This window comes from Condylura cristata, unplaced genomic scaffold, assembly GCF_000260355.1.
Source record: "Condylura cristata isolate star-nosed mole 26May11 unplaced genomic scaffold, ConCri1.0 scaffold00002, whole genome shotgun sequence".
In the NCBI taxonomy this organism is placed as follows: domain Eukaryota; kingdom Metazoa; phylum Chordata; class Mammalia; order Eulipotyphla; family Talpidae; genus Condylura; species Condylura cristata.
The window spans coordinates 28,917,797-28,939,531 of NW_004567103.1; the positions used below are offsets into that span (position 1 = coordinate 28,917,797).

Consider the following 21,735-nt stretch of genomic DNA (forward strand, 5'->3'; position numbering starts at 1 on the left):
CACAAAAGAAATTTATCTTTAGCTCATCAGAACTCTAGGCAAAGTAAAATCCTCTGAAAATTGACCTATCTAAGTTCATGGGCAAACCTGAATTTGAGCACTATCTAAGCTCTATATGAATATAAAAATGACTTCAGTTTGACTGAATAAACTCCCAGAGGAGGCACATAGCCCTAAACTTATACTATTACAGGATCTGTTTTGAAAGGCAGAGTTTTAATTTTGGGTAGATGACCTTCTAGACATTGGAGAGGAGGATCAGCTTCACCTGAGTTTACTTGTCATGAGACTGTCAAGTGTTCCTGAAATGAGCTGATGCTCTTAGAAATGGAATGGGTTATTTGTGCAGTATGCATTCCTGAGTTTTGAAATGTAAAACATTTAAAAAATTGGCATACCAAGACACTTGGATCATTAATTCATTCATTCAGAACTGCCTTCTTTTCTCTCTTTTCTCTCTATCCATCTGTTCTATTCCTAGCCATCATGAAGTATTTATTAAGTGCCAACTTTGTACCACAATTCTAGGACCTCACTAAATCTTGGATCAATGAATGAGCTTAGGAACAGTAAACTTCATTGCAGCATTGCAGTGTTCTGATTACTTATTCAGAATAATAACAGCACATTAGGATTTGTGTAAATTTTGTAATAATTTCACATGTCTTACCTGTCTCCATCCTGGAAGTAAGAAACTGAACATCAGAATTGATGTGGCTTTTGTAAGTGAGAGCCCTGTGTTACCTGCCCTCAGGTTAGTACTACCTTTATGGATGGCTTTTACTGGGTAAGGCAGGGTGAAGAGAGCAGCAACTCTCTGACTCTAGCCTTCATTCCTAAGTCCTTTCCACTGACATCAGAAGGGCCTTTTCCCTTCATATCTCTTGGATGGAAATTGGAGTTTTCACTTTTGGTCCTCATACTTTTTGTTTTAGAGTCACACTGGCCTCTCATCCTCCTAGGTTTCTGCTATGTCTATACTGATACTGTCTTTGATGTTCAAATTGTTTTCCTGAGCTTGGTCAGAAAAAGGCCTGGTCATTTCAGGCTATTGACTCTTATTAAAGAGAAGACAGCTTGGGGTTACAGATACCGCAAGGACATGCTTACTATCATTGGAAATGTAGACAAATATCCTCAAAAGTGTAGAGATTAAAATGTTTACTTTTTCCCGATTTGTGGTCTTTGAATAAAAGAACCTACGACGAGGAATCATATTGTTAACAGTATAGTAAAAACCCATAAGACAACAGTTATATTTTAGAATAAATTGCAGCTAGCTTGAGTTTTAGGTTCTTCTTTTTAGTGAAATCAAATGATTAAAGGAAAGATATTTCTATTCCATCCGCCTTTAAGTCCAAAATATGCAACTTCATAAAGGACCAGGTGAGAAAACAATAATATTAATGAACAACAATATACCAGAGACATTTTATGGGGGTGGGATGGGAAATGAGATCAAAAACAGTATAGGGAGGGAAGTACACTGGACTATGGTGATGGCACATGGGTGATTTGGTGACTGGGAAGCCCAAGGGGATTGCAGATAAGATGGAAAAATGCACAAAATGATGTAAAGATGAACATATTATTTAAAAAAATTCAATGTCTACAAGCTTGGGAAAAATCCAAGTTTTCTAAATAGGAACAAGCTATTAACTACTGCTAAGTGACTCTTGTAGCTATTCAGGATGATGGATAGGATCCCAGTCTTTGAAGCAAAGGCATCTCTTGCAGGCTGTGACCTGTAGAACTTTTTTTCAGAGAGCACTTGAAAAAGGATCTTATATTGATGCTTAAAATTAATGTAGCTCAGTAGAGGTTACCTTTTTAAAATGCTGTGAATAGATAATATATAAAAAGAGTGTAATGCTAAAAAGATACTAAGGTAAAAGTGTTTACCCAGCTCCATTCCCCAGTCACCAGGTTCTTCTACCTGAAGGTAACCACCTTTTACCAGTTTGACCGATCATCTGGAAATGTTTTATTCTTATACAAACACAGAATATGTTCTTCCTTTAAACAGAAATGATAGAACAACTGCTTTTTAAGTCTGTCAAATGACACAATTACAGAGAGACCCCTTTATTTACAAACAACAGATCTAAGTACCTAAATACCGTACAATCTCCTCTCACCACTCCTCCCACCCCTTGGCCTGCAAGGAGTGCAAAGTAGCATCTTTGCATCCAGATCATTCCCCAGCCATCTATTGGCATGCTGTGTGTGTTGTGGGGAGCAAGGGGTCTTTATTTCTTTGTGCTGAAGTTGATCATTTCAAAATTTGACAACAAATGGGGCATCATGTCTTGTCAGCATTTAAATAGAGATTGCCAAATATTTCAGGGCTTCTAATTTGTCATTATGGTTGGAGATTTTTGTTATGGTAATTAATAAAATAACCCCTAAAAAGGATCTGCTAACAAAACTGACCTGTCTATTAACACCCTGCAAATAAAAATAGCACTCATATCTTGTGGATCTCATAGACTGTTACATAGTTGACTTTTTTTCAAAACCTTAGCAGAGAAGGAGATGGCATTCTAACTTGAGCGGCAGTTATAGGAAGATATCTTATAAAATGCACTTCTCTTTATTGAAAGATGAACCCCTAACTCACTCACTATAGATTGATCTGTGAGCACTGCTGCAAGGAAAGTCACAGACTACTAGTTCCCAGCATTTACAGTGATATATTAGTGAGCTCCAGTCCACAGAGTTCAGTCCTCAGCACATCACTGAGCTTTGTTCTGCTTTGGTGGGGCTTACCATGATGCTTTGTTTTGTTCTTCCAGAATAAATGCTATTAATTTGGAAGAAAGCAAGCAGGAGAGTACAGTTGCTCAGATCTGTACAGCTACTACTATTTCAGTAATAACCAAAAACTTGTGTTATACTTGAGAAAGTCATTTGTAGTCATGTTTTCAGGGAAATGAAGTAATTGTCAAGCTAGAATTCCTGCACAGGTCATCTTGCTGTTCTTTAAAGCCAGCATGCTCATTCCTGCTTCCCTGCTTTTGTTATTCCCCACGTCTCACTCCATCTACCCTACTTTTTCTCCACTTTTAGTTTGAGTCTAGACTTATTTCTGACTTTGCTGTGTCCCCACTAATCTTCTCCATGGTCTTTGTATGCTTCTATCTGGCCCTCTTCCTGTTCGGTGTTGTCTCTTGTGTTTTGCCATGCCTGTGACTATCATTTCAACATCTGCTTGGCCAGAAACCTTCCTTTGATCCCCCTGCACTGTCAGGCATAGCTCTGGATGTGTATTTTGATGAGTGCATGGTAAAAGCCTTTTGTTTGATGATGCTAAGCACCATGTGAATCACGGCATAGTGATTAACACCCATAATGGAAAGACTCAATGTTTTAGTCTATGACAGACCTTTTTTTTTTTTTTGAGAACAAATATTTTGATCATTGATAGGAAAAGTTTAGTAATACAATTTTTTTTTTTAAAAAAGGATTTGCCTTTAAAATAAGCAAATCAAATACTCTGTAGGCAGCCATTTGTTTTAGTAAGAGTCAGTGAGAGATTAACTTGCTTAGGGTGAATACATGGATCCATGGTCAATAATCCAGGTGCTCAGCTGAATAAAGAGCTGCTCCCCCACCTCCCATGGGCCAGGACTCCCCATTGAGACCCATCAGCATCACTGCCTGTGCTGAATGGTACCTGGGGGTGAAAAAAGCATTTCACATTTCAGTGACCCTTGAAACTACAGCCTATTTGTTTTGTAGAGGTGAGGAATCAATGTTGTAAAGTTAGTCATATTGGGTTTGAAACCCTATCACTTCCTATTGGGCCTTTGGCAAACCTCACCATTTCATCTGTGACTTGGGTGCAGGGATTATGTCGCCCATGGTTGATTAGAGGAGTAAACAGGAGCAGAGACAGCAATGTGGCTGGTGTGTCATGGAGCCTTCAATAAAGGCTAGCCAGATATACTTTCATCTCTAGCCTCTCCATGTTTTATATGTTGTCTTGGTGTATAATTTTTCAAGGATATCTGAGACAGTCTTAGAAAGTTTCAGGGAAGCATATAAAATCAAACAGGAGTAAATATGATCTGTGGTTTTTGATTGGAAAAGAAGGGGCCATTCAAAGTCATGAGGAGGATTTTCTGAGAGGCAGCAATGGTAGCTTTTCTCAGGTGATTCCTAAATGACTTGACTCAGTGTTTAAACTATTTTTCTCCCATCAATTTGCAGCTGAGATAAAAATCTGTTTTAAATACTACCACGGCATCAGTGGGGCCCTGCGAGCTACAACCCCCTGCATCACCGTGAAGAACCCTGCTGTGATGGTGAGTGCCCCCCATTCCAGCTTCCTCAAGAGGATGGTCTCCAGAGCCCTGATTTCTATTTTTTGCCTGAGAAACTCAGACAGGGTTATGGGAAACAATGCAAACGGAAACGTGTGGGTGCAGTTTTAGGAAAGGAAATAGTTTACAAGGCTGGCATACCTGAATCCATAAAACAAATGAGTGGAAAAATAGGATTTGATTAATAACATTGTGTATGTAGGGAGCTCTTCGGGATGCCCACTCAGGAGACAACTTAATGAGTGCCGCATGATAAAAGTTTTTGAAACTTAGTCTTGGTGAATGGTTGGTAGGAAATAGTCACATTGTTCCTATGTTAATTTAATTGACATGTGTTCAGTGAGTAAAAAGAGAAAAATAATTGAAAGAGTGACCCAATTAAAAGAGTATATGCCCCAAAGAAAGTGTGAGCTGCAGATTACAAATCTTTGTTCTTATCAGGAGGTCTTAGCTCTGGATGCATCTCTGTACAAAGCTGGATCCTAGGACCTAAGCACATATCTTTGGTGTGACATACACACTCAGTGGACACCAATCTTTTCACCAGGTGCTTAACTGAAGATTTAACTTTGGAGGAAACTGACTTTGTTGGGTTTTCAAAGGAAAGTGTGTGCATTTCCCACATGACACTTTCCTCAGGGTCCCTTTCACAGTTGTGTGTTTTCACTCATCATCTAACTTGAGAATCTAATAAATGTGTTGCTCATTTATTAGTAGATCTTACTAGTCAGTAATAAGAAGCAGATAGTGAAAATACTGACACCTGTAACATAGAAACTTCATTAACATTGTGTTTGTGCATTTGGTGTGTGTGCATATTTATAGATGCATGCTGTTTGGGAAATAGACACGAGGAGGTTGATTCAATGAAATTCAGAAAGTAATCTCTGCAAATGGCATTTTGAAATTGTTGATATGCACTAATGCCCAAATCAAGCCATCTTTGCTTTCATTTATTCATTCAAATGAATGTGTGTTGGGCGCCTACTAAGTGCCAGACAACATGCCCACCACTGGGGATGAAGTGGTAAGTGAAAACATAGTCCTTGCTGTCATTGGTCTGGTGGGAGAGTGAGGCAGCAATTAAGGTAAATTACATTTATTTGAGGGATAATTGTTATGAGACTGTCATGGTAGGACTGAGTCTCATCAGGAAGGTCTTAGAATGTTTCCCTGAAGAAGACATGGTAAAACAATCTAGAGGACTAGTAGGTATTTCTGAAGTGAAAAGAGAAGAGGGAAACAAGAGCATTTCTGGTAGAAGATGCAGTTTGTGTAATATCTCCAACATCTAATCACTCTGTTCACTTGAATTATATTTACGTCCCCACGGGAGTAAACATAGTATGGAATATAAATGAACAGCCCACAGTTGCCATATTATAAGACTGAAAATTAGAGCAATCGTTGACTGCAAAGTCTTCTATGGCACATAGTAAGCACTAGACACACTTTATATTCTAAAAGGAAAAATATACAAAAATAGCATTATGGGCTGTTAATAGCAAAATATTTGAAAATTAAATGTGTAAAATTAGACAATAGCTTTCAAACACGATTTTCTGGATTTAAGCAATTTTCAAATCCAGATGTCATTAAAGGCAGCAGAAGTTTACAGCTGCTGAATGTATACTCATTCTATTGATTTTTGCATTGAGCTCACTCTGTGAATGACAGTGGACATTTTGGAGATAATTAATTTGTTCCAGATAGGTTTTAGTGCAGCTTGAAAGCTTCATAGATATAGCACTGACTATCAGAATATAATGTTTTGGTTCAAAGGCTGACTAATAGAATGGATGGTTGATAGATTTCTGACCAAAATTGAGACAATTGGTATGTATCCAGAATTGAGACACTGCTCCTTAGACCTCTCACTGTGTGTGTGAACATGATGTTTGTATAACAACGTGATGATCACTTAGGTATATGACATGCATTTAGTTTTTGTAACTGGTTATCAACACTCATATTCACAAAGCCCATTTAGTATGATTATCAGTAAAAGACAGAGCTAGAAGCAACTGTAAATTCTATAGGGAAGGAAATGAACAGCCTTTCCAAGCATGTGGCCTCATTTCTTCCATAGCCTTTTGCAATGAAACAAGGATAAAATAAATTGTGTCTTCTCTCTCACTTATACTTTGACGTCATTATCATTCATCAGTACACAGTGATACGTGTCTCAGACTTTTGGAACAGGAAATCCTTTGGTTTCAGGGGCAGATTAAGGTTGCTATCACTCACTACCTTGTATTGTTTCAGTGCTTGGTTGACAGTGTTACTTCTGGGTTTTCCTGGAATGGATCTATAGAGTGAGTTTATTTTAAAACCTCTATCTAAACATTGTGTACAGATGTGTTTGTTATCACTGGTATCCCTCTATCTACCAGTAACGATTGTTTTTTCCTGACTTTATTGTACTAAATAATAAAATTGAATTCTTTGAGAATTATTTCAGATGAATGTCTTACCACAGTTGTAGGAAATGACACTGTTTATCTGTAGATTCTGTGAGAATTTTTTCTCTTTTGCCATTTGTTAGTGAATTATATTTAAAAAATGAGAATTTGAGATCATCTTCTCTACTTTTCATCATTTCATATGATGAAAGAGGTTTTAAATGAGGACAGGCTATGAGTCTTTTCAATCTCATTTGACTGGCTTAGCACAAATATCCATTGAGCACGCTGACACCTGACAACGTGGTGTATGTCCTCCTGCCAACATGGCCCATTTGTGGGGAGACCGTGGATCAGACATCAGCCATGCTCCAGGTACATAGCGGCAGGTTGCTGAGCATCTGTCTCAGCTATGGTCTGCACCCACTTCAGCTTCACCACTCTCTACTCCAAGAGCTGGTGTGGAGAAAGCTAGATAGATAGCCACAGTGATCAGGTACCTGGCCAGTTTGCTGCTGTCTCTGCTTCAGTTGACCTGGGCATGATAAGTAAATAGAGTTACAGAATCACATAACAAATCATATGTCCTTGTTGAGAACCAACCCATTGTCACCAAGGAGTAGGCTCTATGGATGAAGTGAAATAAAGATGCCTAGAAAGTACACTAGTATATGGTGAACAATGAAGGAATCAGGAAGCAGTTGAGTGTCAAGCAGAATAGTCTTAATTAAGGTTCAGAAAATCTTGACTAAGGTTCACAACTGATATTTCAAAATCTGAATAAAGCTATTTTGAAATTTCTCTACTCTGCTTAGATTATGAGTTCTCTCCCTTGCTGATGTCGATTCTTAAAGGAGTATGGGAATGCTGCAAAGATTAGATGGAAGGGTTCAATACAAACTTAACAACTGAAATGTGGCTTCTGGTTTCCAACTAACTGGTTGATTGTTCGTTACCTATAAATGAAAGGCTTGTTGTTGTTTTTTTTTTTTTTTTTTTGGTACTGTAAAGGAAGCCAACCAAAATGTTCTCAGCATCAAAGAACAAAACATTTTGCCACCACCCTGTCTCTTACATTATTGTGTCCTTCTATCGGTAGATAGAACTATGTTCTATCAATAAAGTATAATTCCAAGTGAGATATGGTTTACATGACAGCTTTTAAGACAAAGGTTTCCAATGCAATAATCAGTACATTAGCATTGCCAATGCCTGTAATTGCTACTGATAGTAGAATATGCCATGTATCTGTGGCACAGTAAATAGGAACAACAGGGACAATGGAATAGCCATGGAGACACTCAGAAGCATTTGTCAAGAGAGAGTTATTTTCCACATATGTGGATGTGTCTGATATAAATCAACTGTTTAGTTTATTCTAAGTGTTCCCAATAAATCTGTAGGAATTTGATCTTTGGGTTTTAATAAATTAGGGAATGTTTTCATATAGTAATATAAGTACACTTACCATGTGTCAACTATTTTCTTATCAAATAAATAAAAATGAACTAAAGTAGGATGATTTATATCACAAGAAATTAGAAGCTCTTATTTGTTTGGTTTTGGATAAAGATTAAATTTAGGTACGATCCTAAATTAGGTTTCCCCATCTCTGAGAATCTGCTTATCAATTCTAAAATTTTTAGCAGATGAAAAGACATATTCACAGCAGTGTTTGATACAAATATTACTTTTTTTTTGCAAATTTATGTGCTTTGTTAGGAAGGTTGAATAGCATCATATCCCTTTGAAACTTCAGGTATGTGTTTTTTCTCTGCAGATGGGAGCAGAAGGCATGGAAGGAGGTGCTGCAGGAAATCAACATTCTCGGAAACTTGTTAGTTTTACACTGTCAGGTAAGAATATCTTTAAACATAATGTCCAGTTTGAACGTGTGTTCTACAGATTCTCATTTATAATATGTGATCTAGGATTGTTGGCTTTTTTGGCTTTTTTTTTTTTTTTGAAAAATTAAGTAAGTACTTTACCTTAATAAAATTAAATAATTGATATAAGTTCAAAAATTATTTCTTTTACCAGTTTTCTCGAACAAAAATTATATGTATAGTTTCACAAAAGGTGTAAACTATGCTAGCCCCAGCATGAACTTCAATTATTGAAAAAAAAAAATTACACTGGTCTCATCTAGAAAAAGGAAAAATTTGGAGAGGATAAAACAGCAAGGGATAATTCTGTTGCATAAAGTAATAATAATTGGAATAATAAATGGAAAGTGGATAAGAAATTTTTTTTCTTTGGATAAAAAAACTTTATTATTAAAATATAGTTGTTTGTACCTTTATTATACAGCTAGGACACATTTCATAGTGTGACTTGGGACTCCTGTGGTTTAAAAGATTAATTTAGTTAAAACCCACAATTTAAAAAGGAACAGTGCTCTCTCTGTGGTGCAACAGGTTAAAGCACCACACTATGAAACTCTCAGAAGCCACTGTAGCACGAGTTCGATCCCCAGTGAGGCAGCTGACCCATATGGCATGGTAGACTTCTCCTGGCCTGCTCACTGCTCCCTTCAGCAGTGTATTTCAGTAGGTCTGCATGTTCTATTCCCCACTCTGTCTCTGGTGAATCTTTTCGCCCACCACATCTCTGGCCTGTACCCCAGTTCTATAAATAAAAAATATATAAATAAAAAAGTATAAATAAAAAAATTGCAAAATATAAAAAAGACCAGAAAAAAACATCAGAATTTGCTAAAGGAAATACTTTACTCATAGACCATCAGTTCATACAAACTGAAATTTTCACACACACACACACATGCACACACACAAAGTTTTCACAGGTACCCAGTAAGTACCTGTATTGGGTTATAATGAACCTAGTTACAGGTCACTGTCAAAAAAGTCACTGATTTAAAGTGTTTCTTCTCCTTTTTCCAGGTCAGGTAAAACCTTTTTTTTTTTTTTTTTGCTTGATTCTGTGGTGAGTCACCAATGTTGTAAAATGGTGGTTTATGAATCAAATTTGGCCAATGAACATGTTTTGTTCAGGCCTTAATAATGGCTAGATTTTTAGAAGAACACTTAGACATGCTACTGGTTGTAGCAGTAGAAGTACTGAGCTCTCTCACCCACATCCTTTTTGACTGCTGAGAACATTCTGATTGTTTCCTTTACAGTACTAAAAAAAAAAGGCTTTCATTTATAGGTAATGAACAATTAGCCAAACTTTGTAGCTCAGAAAATTTAGGGTTTGACTATGCCGTAGTTTCCTGAGTTTAGAAACATTTCCCTGTGCTTTTAAGTGATCAATATTATTGTAAATATGACATGCACATATTGATTTTGATTCTAGAGCTGATGTTAATTAACTCACCATGAGAAAATGAGCATGGAGAAGTTAAAAATCCCAATATTTTCCTAAAGAAATAGAGAAAATACTTTTAGTTATGCCCAAAATCTTCTCTGAATTCAATTTTCCCCTATTATCTAACTTCTATTTATATACACCATTGTTAGCTGCCTAAGAAATCTGTTAAGATATAGTGATATACTTACAGATTATATACAGAATGGCTAAAAGTTATAAAAGAAGAAAGCAATTTTATGTTGATAACTCTTCAAAGTTAAGATTGTTGTATACTGACAGTAGATAATACTTACCCAAATATAATAAATACTAATTTAAATACTGCAGTGACTACCTGCAAATATTATTCTTTTCATTGTCAATGAATAAGTAAGGGAAAATAATTGAATTCTACAGTCAAAATAAAAATTGTATTTTGATTAATATCTTATACTTTTTTTCCAAATTAGACTTTAAACCAAAATATTTAACATGTCACATCTTTTTGATTTTGAGTCTTTCTTTGGTCAATTAGGTAGTATGGATATTTGTGAATAATAAATACATAAAAGACAAAAAGAGATAAGCAAGGACATCTGTGACATAGACACAGTAATTGAATAATCAGATTAGAAATAACTGGTAGCACTTGATACTTGTATAAAGATTTATCTGTGCAGTTTCACTGTGGGAGAGTTCGGTATCAGGGTTATCCACTGTGGCTTAAAATGGTGATGCTTTTTTGTTCAAAGGACTGCTTTGCATAAATCATTTAGTTCTGTTAGGCTTCGCGGCAGCCACTTCTGTAACACTTCTGTGTTACTCTTCATTTACTACAAGAAATAGTTTTTTTAGAAGATGATCTAATGCCTAAAGCATATCATTCTGTCTTTGTATCCAAAGTGAGCATAGGAAAGGCAAGAAACTAAATATGCAAATTGCATATTTCTCTCAAACCTATTTTATGCCAAATAAAGCCAAGTAAACATGTAGCATTTTAAAATTGGTAGTAAAATGCAAATGTTGTATTCGTTATGAGTACTTATTTATGTATATACCAAGTGTTAGTGCCAGGAGGGGACTATAAGACTAATGAGCTATGGCAGCCTCTCTAAAGTGTCTATCTAGTTCTTTACTTATCTTTCCTTTCTCCCACTCATTATCATCAAATGCAGTTTTTTTTAACATAATGTCCTCTTGCTTGAATCTTTCAATTTTTATTGACATATTAAACTGCCTCCCTCTTCTCTCAGTATATGTTGTTAGACTGTCTTATTCTGCTTTCATCACAGGTATGTGGCTTATTAGTTCCTGTTGGCCAGTGATGAAATTCCTCCAGGAAATGCTCCCTAGTGAATAGAGTATTATTAACCCTATGCCATGTCTGTCCTTCTAAGAATTTTTATTTCAGGTATGGGTTTGAATAGGATGACTCTTACGATCTCATATAACTTAGGGTCTTTTTAAAGGCCTACTCCCCAGACTATCTGGGTGAGCCAAAATTGCACAGAACTTCTATTTGAACCATTGTTCAGGACTTGACTAGACTTATATCATAGCTGAACGAAATTACCCAGAAATAGTTTATCTTTCAGAAACTTTCAGGGCTACTTATTTCTCAGGTTTACAATGTTCAAACTTTTATTTCCTGACACTTTTATATCCCTTAGCTTACCCATTTTTAATTACTCACCTCTTCACATGCCAGACTTTAGTCAGAACCTTAAGCAGCTAAGAGTGTGAAACAACAACTTGTGAATGTAAGATTAGTTATAACATAGTCACCAAATATTTAAACTACTTAAGTTATAATTACTTAATGTATCAGATCATATTCAAATTTTAGAAATGTTTCTGTTCTCCCTTTCCCCCAACATTCATTACATTTGTGAAATACAAGCTAGCATTTCATTTGTAGTACAATTGAATATGTGCCTTGAAGTTTCATCCCCAACTAAACTTAGTTCTATGCATTCCACATATGTACATAGGAGATTTGTTTTCTTTCATGAAGGACATAATGGTTTTCTTTAAAACAAAACAAAACTATTTACTAAGAATTTCTTTTAAGACATTGTCTGAAATGCTTGCTGCCAAACTAAATAGAGGACGATGGTGAAGATGCACGTTAGAATCAAAATGGCTCCAGCGAAACACTGGATTAAGTGTGAACAGAGGTGGTAAAAATTTGGCTTCGTTTTTGCAGCCTGTTATTCATCACTCACTTGTCCTCCCCTGAGCAATCATAGTGTGAACAACTTGGTTATTGTTTTACTGAATGGTTTATGTTTAGAGTCTCCTGTGTGATTAATTGAAAATAATTTTCATTGAGCTGCTTGTTCTAATGAGGATCTATGAATCCTTCTTTCTGTCCCGTTTTACTTCCACCTTCCCTTTCCCCCTATTTTCCTTCGTTTTCTCTGTCTTCTCCCTTTCTTTAAAGATCTTAGGGCAGTTGGGCTAAAGAAAGGGATGTTCTTCAATCCTGACCCTTACCTTAAGATGTCCATTCAGCCAGGGAAGAAGAGCAGTTTTCCCACCTGTGCCCACCACGGACAGGAGCGAAGGTCTACTATCATCAGTAACACCACTAATCCAATTTGGCACCGAGAGGTAAGCTAGTCAGTCCTGTAGGGTCTTCTGCTTAACAGTTCACGGTCAGCCAAGTCCACCTCTTTCCTCTAAGCATCAATAGTGTTTACAGTGCAGGCAAAAATGGTTGGGGTGGCAGCACATCTTGCAGAAAGAGGGTACAATGAGAATGAACTACCCCCTTCAGCCAAGGCCAGATCTATGGTGAGGCATTTACCTCAGATGTGTGATGTTAGTGGGGCCAAATGACGCAGTTATCAAAATATTTGAATGCAACTTTAAAAAAATTAATGCAAAATTTCATGGTGAACAAATTACAATTTAAAGTAAAAGCAGGGTCAGCAACAGCACCTTGAAGCCTGAGGCAGAAGGAAAGATCACTAATATGGGTCTTACTGTCCTTTAATGTTTTGTCTAGCATATATTAATGCAAGTTAAAGAAACTTCTTTCTCTGTGAGTTCTGACAAATGGTGCATGGATTTCTAGCTTTTGCCTTGGGAGGAGCTGTCATCCTGAATGAAGCCAGATTGTATTGATGGGATTTTAGAGGTCCTCGGAGCAACAGTGCACTTAGCTCCCTCTAATTGCAGGGGCAGATAATGCAGGGACCCTAAAACCAGTTGAGACAAGGTGTGGTTATTTGAGAGTTATAGTTAAGATGTCTCCCACAGATAAATCATATGCTTCTTTAAAAGGCTAAGTCGTAAATGTAGCCTTATACTGTTCTTAATAACTGCTTAAGATCTGCAAAATAGTAACGTAACTTTTTTCCAGGCATGCCACACAATTGAACATTATTTCAAATTGAGCTCTTGGGAGCTCATAGCAGTAATACTGTTCTTTTCCTAACAGTTAATATTTATAAATTTCTTAACCAAGTTACCCAGGAAGTCTGATAAAAGGGATGAGGGAAAAGATTATCATCTCTCCATTTTGATGATTAAACAGCTGAAGGTTAAAGTATTTATGTAATCCTTGCTACTCAGAAAAGCAGAAATTGTGCTTATATTCAGCTGTCTTATTCTAATCAAGTGCTTTTTCTATTAAACAGTTTACTAAACTCCCTTTGGAGAACTCTTCATTGTTACAACTAAATAAACTTAGTGGTCCTGACGTGTGAGTCTGACGTGTGAGTCTCACATTTATATGGCTGTGTCACTCTGCCGGGGGTAGCAGTAGATGAATCAGGCAGTTCCTGGCCCCATCACTTACTCACCCCAAGATCCTCATTGTTCCAAAGAAATTTTTACCTTTATAAAGATAAAATGACAGTATTATATTTGGAAGTTTTATAAATAAATAATTTTTTTATTTTTTATTCTTGTTATTATCCAATCCAATCTTCTTCAGCATTTTAAGCAAAATAACAAAGCTCTCTTAACCACATACTTTCATTTTTCTGTTCCTGAAGAAATGGCCTTGTGCACATTTTAAATTAAGTAATTTCTATTTAAACATTGTTCCTTCTTAATGCTTATTAGTGAGACCAAAGTATTCTGTAGCTGCTCATACTTGACTGATAAATGAAGGAGTGTTTTAACCTATATTGTATAACTTTAAAAATCCTGTGCAATTACAATTAAAATTGCATTTAGTAAAATACATTTGATACTTCTAAACCATCCTGTAACATATTAATTTGCAAAGAATTAAATATATCAAATGCACATATAACAAGTTATATTGTTTATAGTTTAATATTTGAGAACATCTCCTAAAATTGTGGAACCAGAAAGAGCTGGATGATTGAAGGGCTTTCCTTTGTCCTACAAGTCCTTAACCTTTTTAATCATTGTGAATGTTAATGATTCTGAGTGAATAAAACTTTATCAGTAACTAGATATTCCTAGCAATGAGGACCATGGTGATTAGGGTTTAAGGAATACCTTTTTTTTTATACAAATAAAATGATTTAATTTCGTATTTGTCTTTCTTTTGAAACATATTATCTGTTTTTGTTTTCAGAAATATTCCTTCTTTGCACTTCTTACTGATGTCTTAGAAATTGAAATTAAAGACAAATTTGCCAAGAGCCGTCCTATCATCAAGCGTTTTCTGGGGAAACTAACCATCCCAGTCCAGAGGTTACTGGAGCGACAAGCCATTGGGTAATCAGCCTCCCTCGCAGGGATCATGTTGAGATTAGTTTGTACAGAAGCAACACACAATGGTACTTTGTGGTCCTAGGACTTTTCTTACTGACACGAAGTGCTAGCTTAATTTGTTTAAAAACAGTATCTGTTTGTGCATTACGATGTGTGCGATAAAAATTACTTGGTTTTAACTATGTTTCTTTTGTTAACTATCTTTTCCCATGGTATCTAGCTACTCCAGATGCAACCATGATTAGCATCTCAGCACCAGATGTCATAGTGCTCACTTTGAATATATTGAAATCTTACCGTAAAAGCCTCTCCCTAGAGCAGGGTCCTAAAAGATCAGGTTGACATTTCCCATGCCCTGATTAATCTCACCCAGAGGATTTGTTATTCCTGAAAAGCAAAATCTACCTTGTTTTGGGGCCATGTGAAATAAAACTTTGGCTGAGAAGGTAGAACAGTAGAGTTCCCAAATAATGCACCTGTTCAGGCGACTGAGCTTAACTCTTAGAGAAAACTTTAAAATGTGATTTGATTTGATACCTGCTTTCCTTCTGTGGGTTTTTATGTGAGTTGTGAAGAAAGTAGTTAAGAAATCATGATATGCCTCCATCCTTGATAAATGTCATTTGTCGTCTTTCATGAATGCCAACAAACTCAATTTAACACTAGTGTTCCCACACAGTAAGTACTACTTTGGGGGAACAAAAGCATCAATTTAAAAGTATCAATCAATTAAAAAAATCATTACAATGTCATTTCTGGGAAAACAAAGAAAAAAGGCAAAGGAAATAATCTCATTTTTGGAAAGTCTTGCTGTGAAATCAGAGAAATTCAGATGAACTGGACTGGGGTTTTACATTAGCATGTGTTCTGAAAATTAGATAACATCTATTTAGAATTGTGCTGAGAAGGTTAAAAAAAAATCATTCACCAGATTAACAATAAATAGTTGATGAGAGGCTTTCAACTACAGTGGTGAGATTAGGTGGAGGTTTGTGGTTCCTTCCAAAATTACCACTAGGGGGCAGTGTGAGAGCAGAAATGGCATGGCTTGTTACTAACCTTTATTTCCTTTAATTAAGTGTAAGTCAGGTTCAAAATGAAAGTTGCTTGCGTGCAAGGAAATGATGTAATTGCATTTGGCTTTGACAAATAACATTGAAGTAAAAACACAATCAACTTCCTCCTTAGGAGGCGGGTAGCCTGAGCCTGGGGCCAAAGTGGGGCAGAAACTGGGCTGGCCCAATCTCCTTCCCCTCCAGCACACCTCCAGCCCGGCAGCAAAACATCACTCTCATCAGCTGAGCACGGGCCACCGGAGAACTAGTGGAAGCCAGACTGTTTTGCAGTGAGGGCTCCCAGCTCCAGCTGTTCTTATTAAAAAAAAAAAAAAAAAAAAGTACTATTTCACAGGTGAGAGGTGTAGTGGAGAGGCCCCAGCCCTTCACGCAGGTGGGCCAACTGTCACGATCCTGTTCTCCTGCTCCTCCCTCCAGTCCCCCTACCTCCACTGTGCAGGCTGTAGCAGCAACAGGGTAATCCCTGCCTGCCCTGGCCCTTACAGAACCAGCTTTCCACCTGGCAAAGTGCTTAGACTTTTTACCCCCAAGTGAAAAAACACTCAAATATTAGTTCACCCACAGCTCCTTGATAACCTTCAAATGCCCTTTCCCCCTAAGCAATGAGAAAGCAAACCAGTGCCCTTTTAGAAAGTGTTTAGCAACTGTATTGCATCTTCTACTTTTACTAATAATTTTCCTTACAACTAGATCTCCTTTTCATTTGTGTGATTACATTGACTATGAAAGCCTTGGAGTCTTTTTTTTTTTTTTTTAAGAGTTTGGAAGTCTGGGGGGAGGGAAGTGCACTGGACTATGGTGATGGCACATGGGTGACAGTGATGGGATTACCACATGGGGATTACAATTGAGATGGAAAAAAAATGTACAAAATGATGTAAAAATAAATGATTATATTATTAAAAAAATAAAAAGAGTTTGGAAGTCTTAAGGGATGTACACCCGCATACGGATTTGGGGAGGGGAGAGTCTGTGAAGAGTGAGGCTGACAACAGTGTAGTAAGGATGAAAAAACCTCTTCTCCTCTTAACAGTGACCAAATGCTCAGTTACAACCTCGGCAGAAGGCTACCAGCTGATCATGTGAGTGGATACCTCCAGTTTAAAGTGGAGGTGACCTCTTCTGCACATGAAGGTGAGATGTCTGGATAAATCGCAGTAGGAAACATGTTAAATCTTACTCAGTTGTTGGATGGCATTGCAATAGAAATGAATATGTGTCCTGTCCCAAAAAGACAATAACTGTTAAAAATGTGTGTTTGACTGATTGAAAAAGATACCTGCACCCCCATGTTTATTGCTGCTTTATTTACAATTGGAAAAACATGGAAGCAGCCCAAATGCCCAAAAGTAGGTGACTGGATTAAAAAGATGTGGTACATATATACAATGGAATGTTACTCAGCAACCAAAAAAGGAAACACATGTCTTTTGCAGCAACTTGGATGGAGCTGGAAAAGATCATGCTTAGTGAGATAAGCCACAAAGAGAAAGAAAAATACCGGATGGTTTCACTCATAGCAGGAGTATAATGGACCAGGCGAGAACATAATAAGAATAATGAACAGCCATATGCCAGAGACATTTTGTGGGGGTGGAGTGGGGAACGGGCTCAAAAACGTGGTGGGGGGGAAAGGGAAGTGCACGGGACTATGGTGATGCCACATGGGTGACTTGGTGATGGGAAACCTGCGGGGATTACAATTGAGATAAAAAAAAAAGTACCAAATGATGTAAAAATAAACTGTTATAAAATTTAAAAAAAATGTGTGTTTGGAAAAGCTACTGAAGTTTTCCCAAGTGTATATAAAAGTCTGTTTCTAAAAAAATATCTATTAGGTTTATGCCCATATTTGGAAACTGGACTGTAGAATTTTCAGTGTAATGAACATACATACTTTATATATCAAACTGGCAAGCGATATGCTTGTTGACAGTGAAAGGTAAATCTTAGCTACTGAGTCTAGACCTTAATACTCAGTGGGATGGCTGAATCCCTCATCTTTATTAATGTGTTTTCTTTCAGATGCTTCTCCAGAAGCTGTGGGTACAATACTTGGGGTCAATACTGTGAATGGAGACCTTGGAAGCCCTTCTGATGAGGAGGACCTTCCAGGGGCACATCATGACAGCCCCATTTGTTCTAATGGACCCATTTCTGAGGAAAGTGCTGCCGAGGGGACCCCCAAGCATTCTTTCAGGACTAGCTCTACTCTGGAAATAGATACAGAGGACTTAATCTCTACTTCATCAAGGACCTCACCACCGAGAGGACGTCAGGACTCCCTTAATGATTATTTAGATGCTATTGAACACAATGGCCCTCATAGGCCTGGTGCAGCTTCCTGCTCAGAGCGGTCCATGGGCGCCTCCCCAAAACTGAGGAGTAGTTTTCCCACTGACACAAGGCTCAATGCAATGCTTCATATTGATTCGGATGAAGAAGACCATGAGTTCCAGCAAGACCTGGGTTACACGTCTTCCTTGGAGGAGGAGGGAGGATTAATAATGTTTAGCAGGGCATCAGGAGCTGATGATGGGAGCCTGACGTCTCAGACAAAGCCAGAAGACAACCCCGTGGAGACTGAGGAAGCCTCCACAACCGAAGCTGCTTCTTTAGAGGAGAAGCCAGAAACTCTCCCAGAGCTTGCAGAGAGCTCCTTACCCTCGGCCCCAGTGCCAGACGAAAATGAAAGTGTTCCAGAGCCTCAACCAGCTGCTGACCAAGCCAGCACCGAATTGTGTAGCTCTCAAGAGGTAGAGCAGCTCACCAGCGGGGCAGACGCTGGGACCTCGGACACATCAGGAGGAAGCCGAAGGGCCGTCAGCGAGACCGAGTCCCTGGATCAAGGGTCTGAACCTTCCCAGGTCTCCTCTGAAACAGAACCCAGTGACCCTGCGAGGACAGAGAGCGTGAGTGAGGCCAGCACTAGGCCTGAGGGAGAGAGTGACCTGGAAGGCGCTGACAGCTCCTGCAATGAGAGCGTCACCACTCAGCTGTCCTCGGTGGAGACACGGTGCTCGTCTCTTGAGAGTGCACGGTTTCCCGAAACCCCAGCCTTTTCTTCTCAGGAGGAGGAGGAAGGAGCCTGTACAGCAGAGCCCACCAGCAGTGACCCAGCCGAAGGGTCTCAGGATTCCATATGCACTCCTGGTTCTTTACCTGTGGTGCAGATGCCCAGTGAAGAGGAGGCAGGGCAAGGGGCAGAGTCTGCCACTCTGCCTGAACCCGAACAGGCGGGGGAGGTCTGGCAACGGAGGGAGAGCCTGGAGGGAGCTGCTGCTGCTGCTGCTGAGAGTCAACCCCAAGAAGAGGGTGATTCTGGGGATGCCCAAGGGGCTTGTGAAGGGGCCACTGCCCAGGAAGAGGGCGCCACTGGAGGTAAGATGCATACCTTTTGGCTCAAGCATACCTGCTCACAGGGAAATCATGTGGTTCTGTCTTTCAGTGTAAATACCCAACAGGTTCCTTATTATCTGAACTCTTCATCTTGGTGCTCAAGGAGGGTTTTGTCAGTGGTAGATTTTTTTTTTTAAAGATTTATTTTTATTTACTCATACAGAACTTGGGCACAGGCCAGAGATGTGGAGGGTGAGAGGCTTCACCAGAGACAGATTGGGGAGCAGAACAGGCAGATAGACGAAGTACACTGCTGAGGGGAGCAGCGGGCGGGTCAGGAGAGGTCTGCCTCGCCATGTGGATCTCCTCCTGGGTAGGCGGGGATCAAACTCATGCAGAAGTGGCTTAAGCTTATAGTGCTGTGCTTTAACCCGCTGCGCCACCAGGGAGGGCCAGAATTTTTTTTTTAAGACTTATTTATGTATGCATACAGAACTGGGGCACAGGTGGGGCTGGGGGTGTTGCGCGGGGCCGGGGTAGGGGGGTGACAGGATTCACCAGAGACATAGTGGGGAGCAGAACAGGCTGACTGATGACATACACTGCTGAAATACACTGCTGCAGGGAGCTGTGGGTGGGACAGGAGAGGTCTGCCACACCATGTGGGTCACTCCCTGGCTGGGGATCTAACTCATGTTTCAGTGGCTGTAATAGCTTCATAACACTGTACTTTAACCTGTGTGCTACCTGGGAGGACCATCTGGTGGGATTTTAATGAGTCTTCTGTTGCAGAAACAGGAGACCTATCAAATAGCAGTCATCAGAGTTAAATGGTGATTCGCTGGTGAGACCTAGATTTGTAGATACAAAACCAAAAAGTTGGCAACTTCAATGTGGGAGTTATCTGTAGAGGTTGTTAGGAACACCTTAAGTCACTCCTTGCATCAAACCATTAACACAGGAAGTTGATGTGCTTTGCATCAAATGTAGTATTTTTGCCTTCTGGAATATAAGAAATGTCAACTGAATTGGATAATGAATTCTCTTATTTGAAGAATAGGCTATTTAATGTCTTAAGGATGCAAATTTGCTCAAAACTGTATTAAGTCTCAGTGACTGGGACTTGGAAGAATGATTCCTTTAATATTCTATTATAGATTCATCAGAAAGTCTCAGGATAACTACTTATGTCTGAGAAGCATAGACTCAGAAGTATGAATGATTTTCTTATTATGTAATTTTGTTTTCTATCGAAAGTATACCCTTCTTTCTCCTCCTTGTGTATGTGTTATGTGAGTGTTTTCTTTATTATCACGGGGCTGTTGTGACCCTAAAGCATCAGTGTATGACTAGGACAAAGATCATGGTGAGAAGAGGTGGGGGACAGGAGGGAACGTTTCTCATCCAGTTTTTGTTTCTGGATCCTAATATGTGAAATAATACTAAAGAGAGTAAAGAGGCTGGGCTATATATATATATATATAGGGTTTTTTTTTTTTGTTTTTTGTTTTTTTTTTTATCCTAGGTTCTCAAACCAATGGTCACCAGCCTTTGCGGTCATTGCCTTCAGTACGCCAGGACGTCAGCCGGTACCAGAGGGTGGACGAGGCTCTCCCACCAAGTAAGCACCTGTCCACTAAAAAGCCCTGTGACCAGATGCTGTGGGTTGATAGGCACACTTGTTCCATGGACCCAGGGAGGTGTTGAGGACAGGACCTGAGGCTGCCTCATTGGTTGTGGCTACAGTTGACTCCAAAGTCTTCCTGGCATTGTCCTGTCAAAAGGAAGGGCAGCTGGGAGAAAAGTAAACACTGTCATCCCTGTAGAGTGACTGTTGTGATCAGGGAAACAGATCTATATACTACAGATAATGGCTTGTATAACAGAATTAAAAAAAAAAATGACTAAGGTAGTAAATAGTTTGGTACAGTCTTTTAGAAGCCTCACTCTGTGTGATAAATAGCATACCTTTGATGGCATTCAGTTGCTTCATATCTAGTCTAGAGACCATAACTTTGGGGTCTGGATTGTATTTCATAAAGACAGGTACTTTCCCGCTATAATTATGAACACCTTTTATGATAACTTCAGTATATCTGAGTCAACACTAATAGTTGCATTACACTCGTGAGACTCAGGTAGGGGATCCCCAGTTGGTGTGTACAGATGTCACAAATGACCAGCCCGGATTACTTTAAGACTTGCCCTCATACTTTTAACACTCTTAATTATAATACCTTAAAGTAGAGAGTGCTTTGCAATCTCCAAGACCTTGTTCCATGCTTTCCCTTTAAAACTTTTTCTGACAGTTTTATGAGGTAATTTAAGTGGATTTTGTCTGTAATTTATAGATCCATAGGTAGAAATAAACTGATCACTTTCATTTTATAGATGACAAAACTGAAGCCAAGACAGTTTAAGTAATTTGAGACCCCATACTAGTGAAAGTGGAGACGGAATTTCAAAAATTCCCTTTTCTATCACGCATTCCAATCTGAGAAGAGACGGGAAGGAATAGTTCTGTGGGTAGTAAATATAAATTCTGAAAGCTTGGTTAGTGCCGAGGGGTGGCTTATAGTGTGT

At 38.7% G+C, this 21,735-nt stretch overlaps 1 protein-coding gene across 1 annotated transcript in view; it reads left to right on the forward strand.

Annotated features, from left to right (window-relative positions):
• The window catches only part of HECW2 (HECT, C2 and WW domain containing E3 ubiquitin protein ligase 2), a 202,282-nt gene that overhangs the window by 76,389 nt on the left and 104,158 nt on the right, over positions 1-21,735 (forward strand). Inside the window, exons 3-9 of the mRNA XM_012728869.1 lie at positions 4,213-4,307; positions 8,508-8,583; positions 12,483-12,652; positions 14,598-14,740; positions 16,847-16,947; positions 17,839-19,194; positions 20,678-20,773. Of these exons, the coding sequence (XP_012584323.1) occupies positions 4,213-4,307; positions 8,508-8,583; positions 12,483-12,652; positions 14,598-14,740; positions 16,847-16,947; positions 17,839-19,194; positions 20,678-20,773 (2,037 nt within the window). The remainder of the gene's footprint in view (positions 1-4,212; positions 4,308-8,507; positions 8,584-12,482; positions 12,653-14,597; positions 14,741-16,846; positions 16,948-17,838; positions 19,195-20,677; positions 20,774-21,735) is intronic.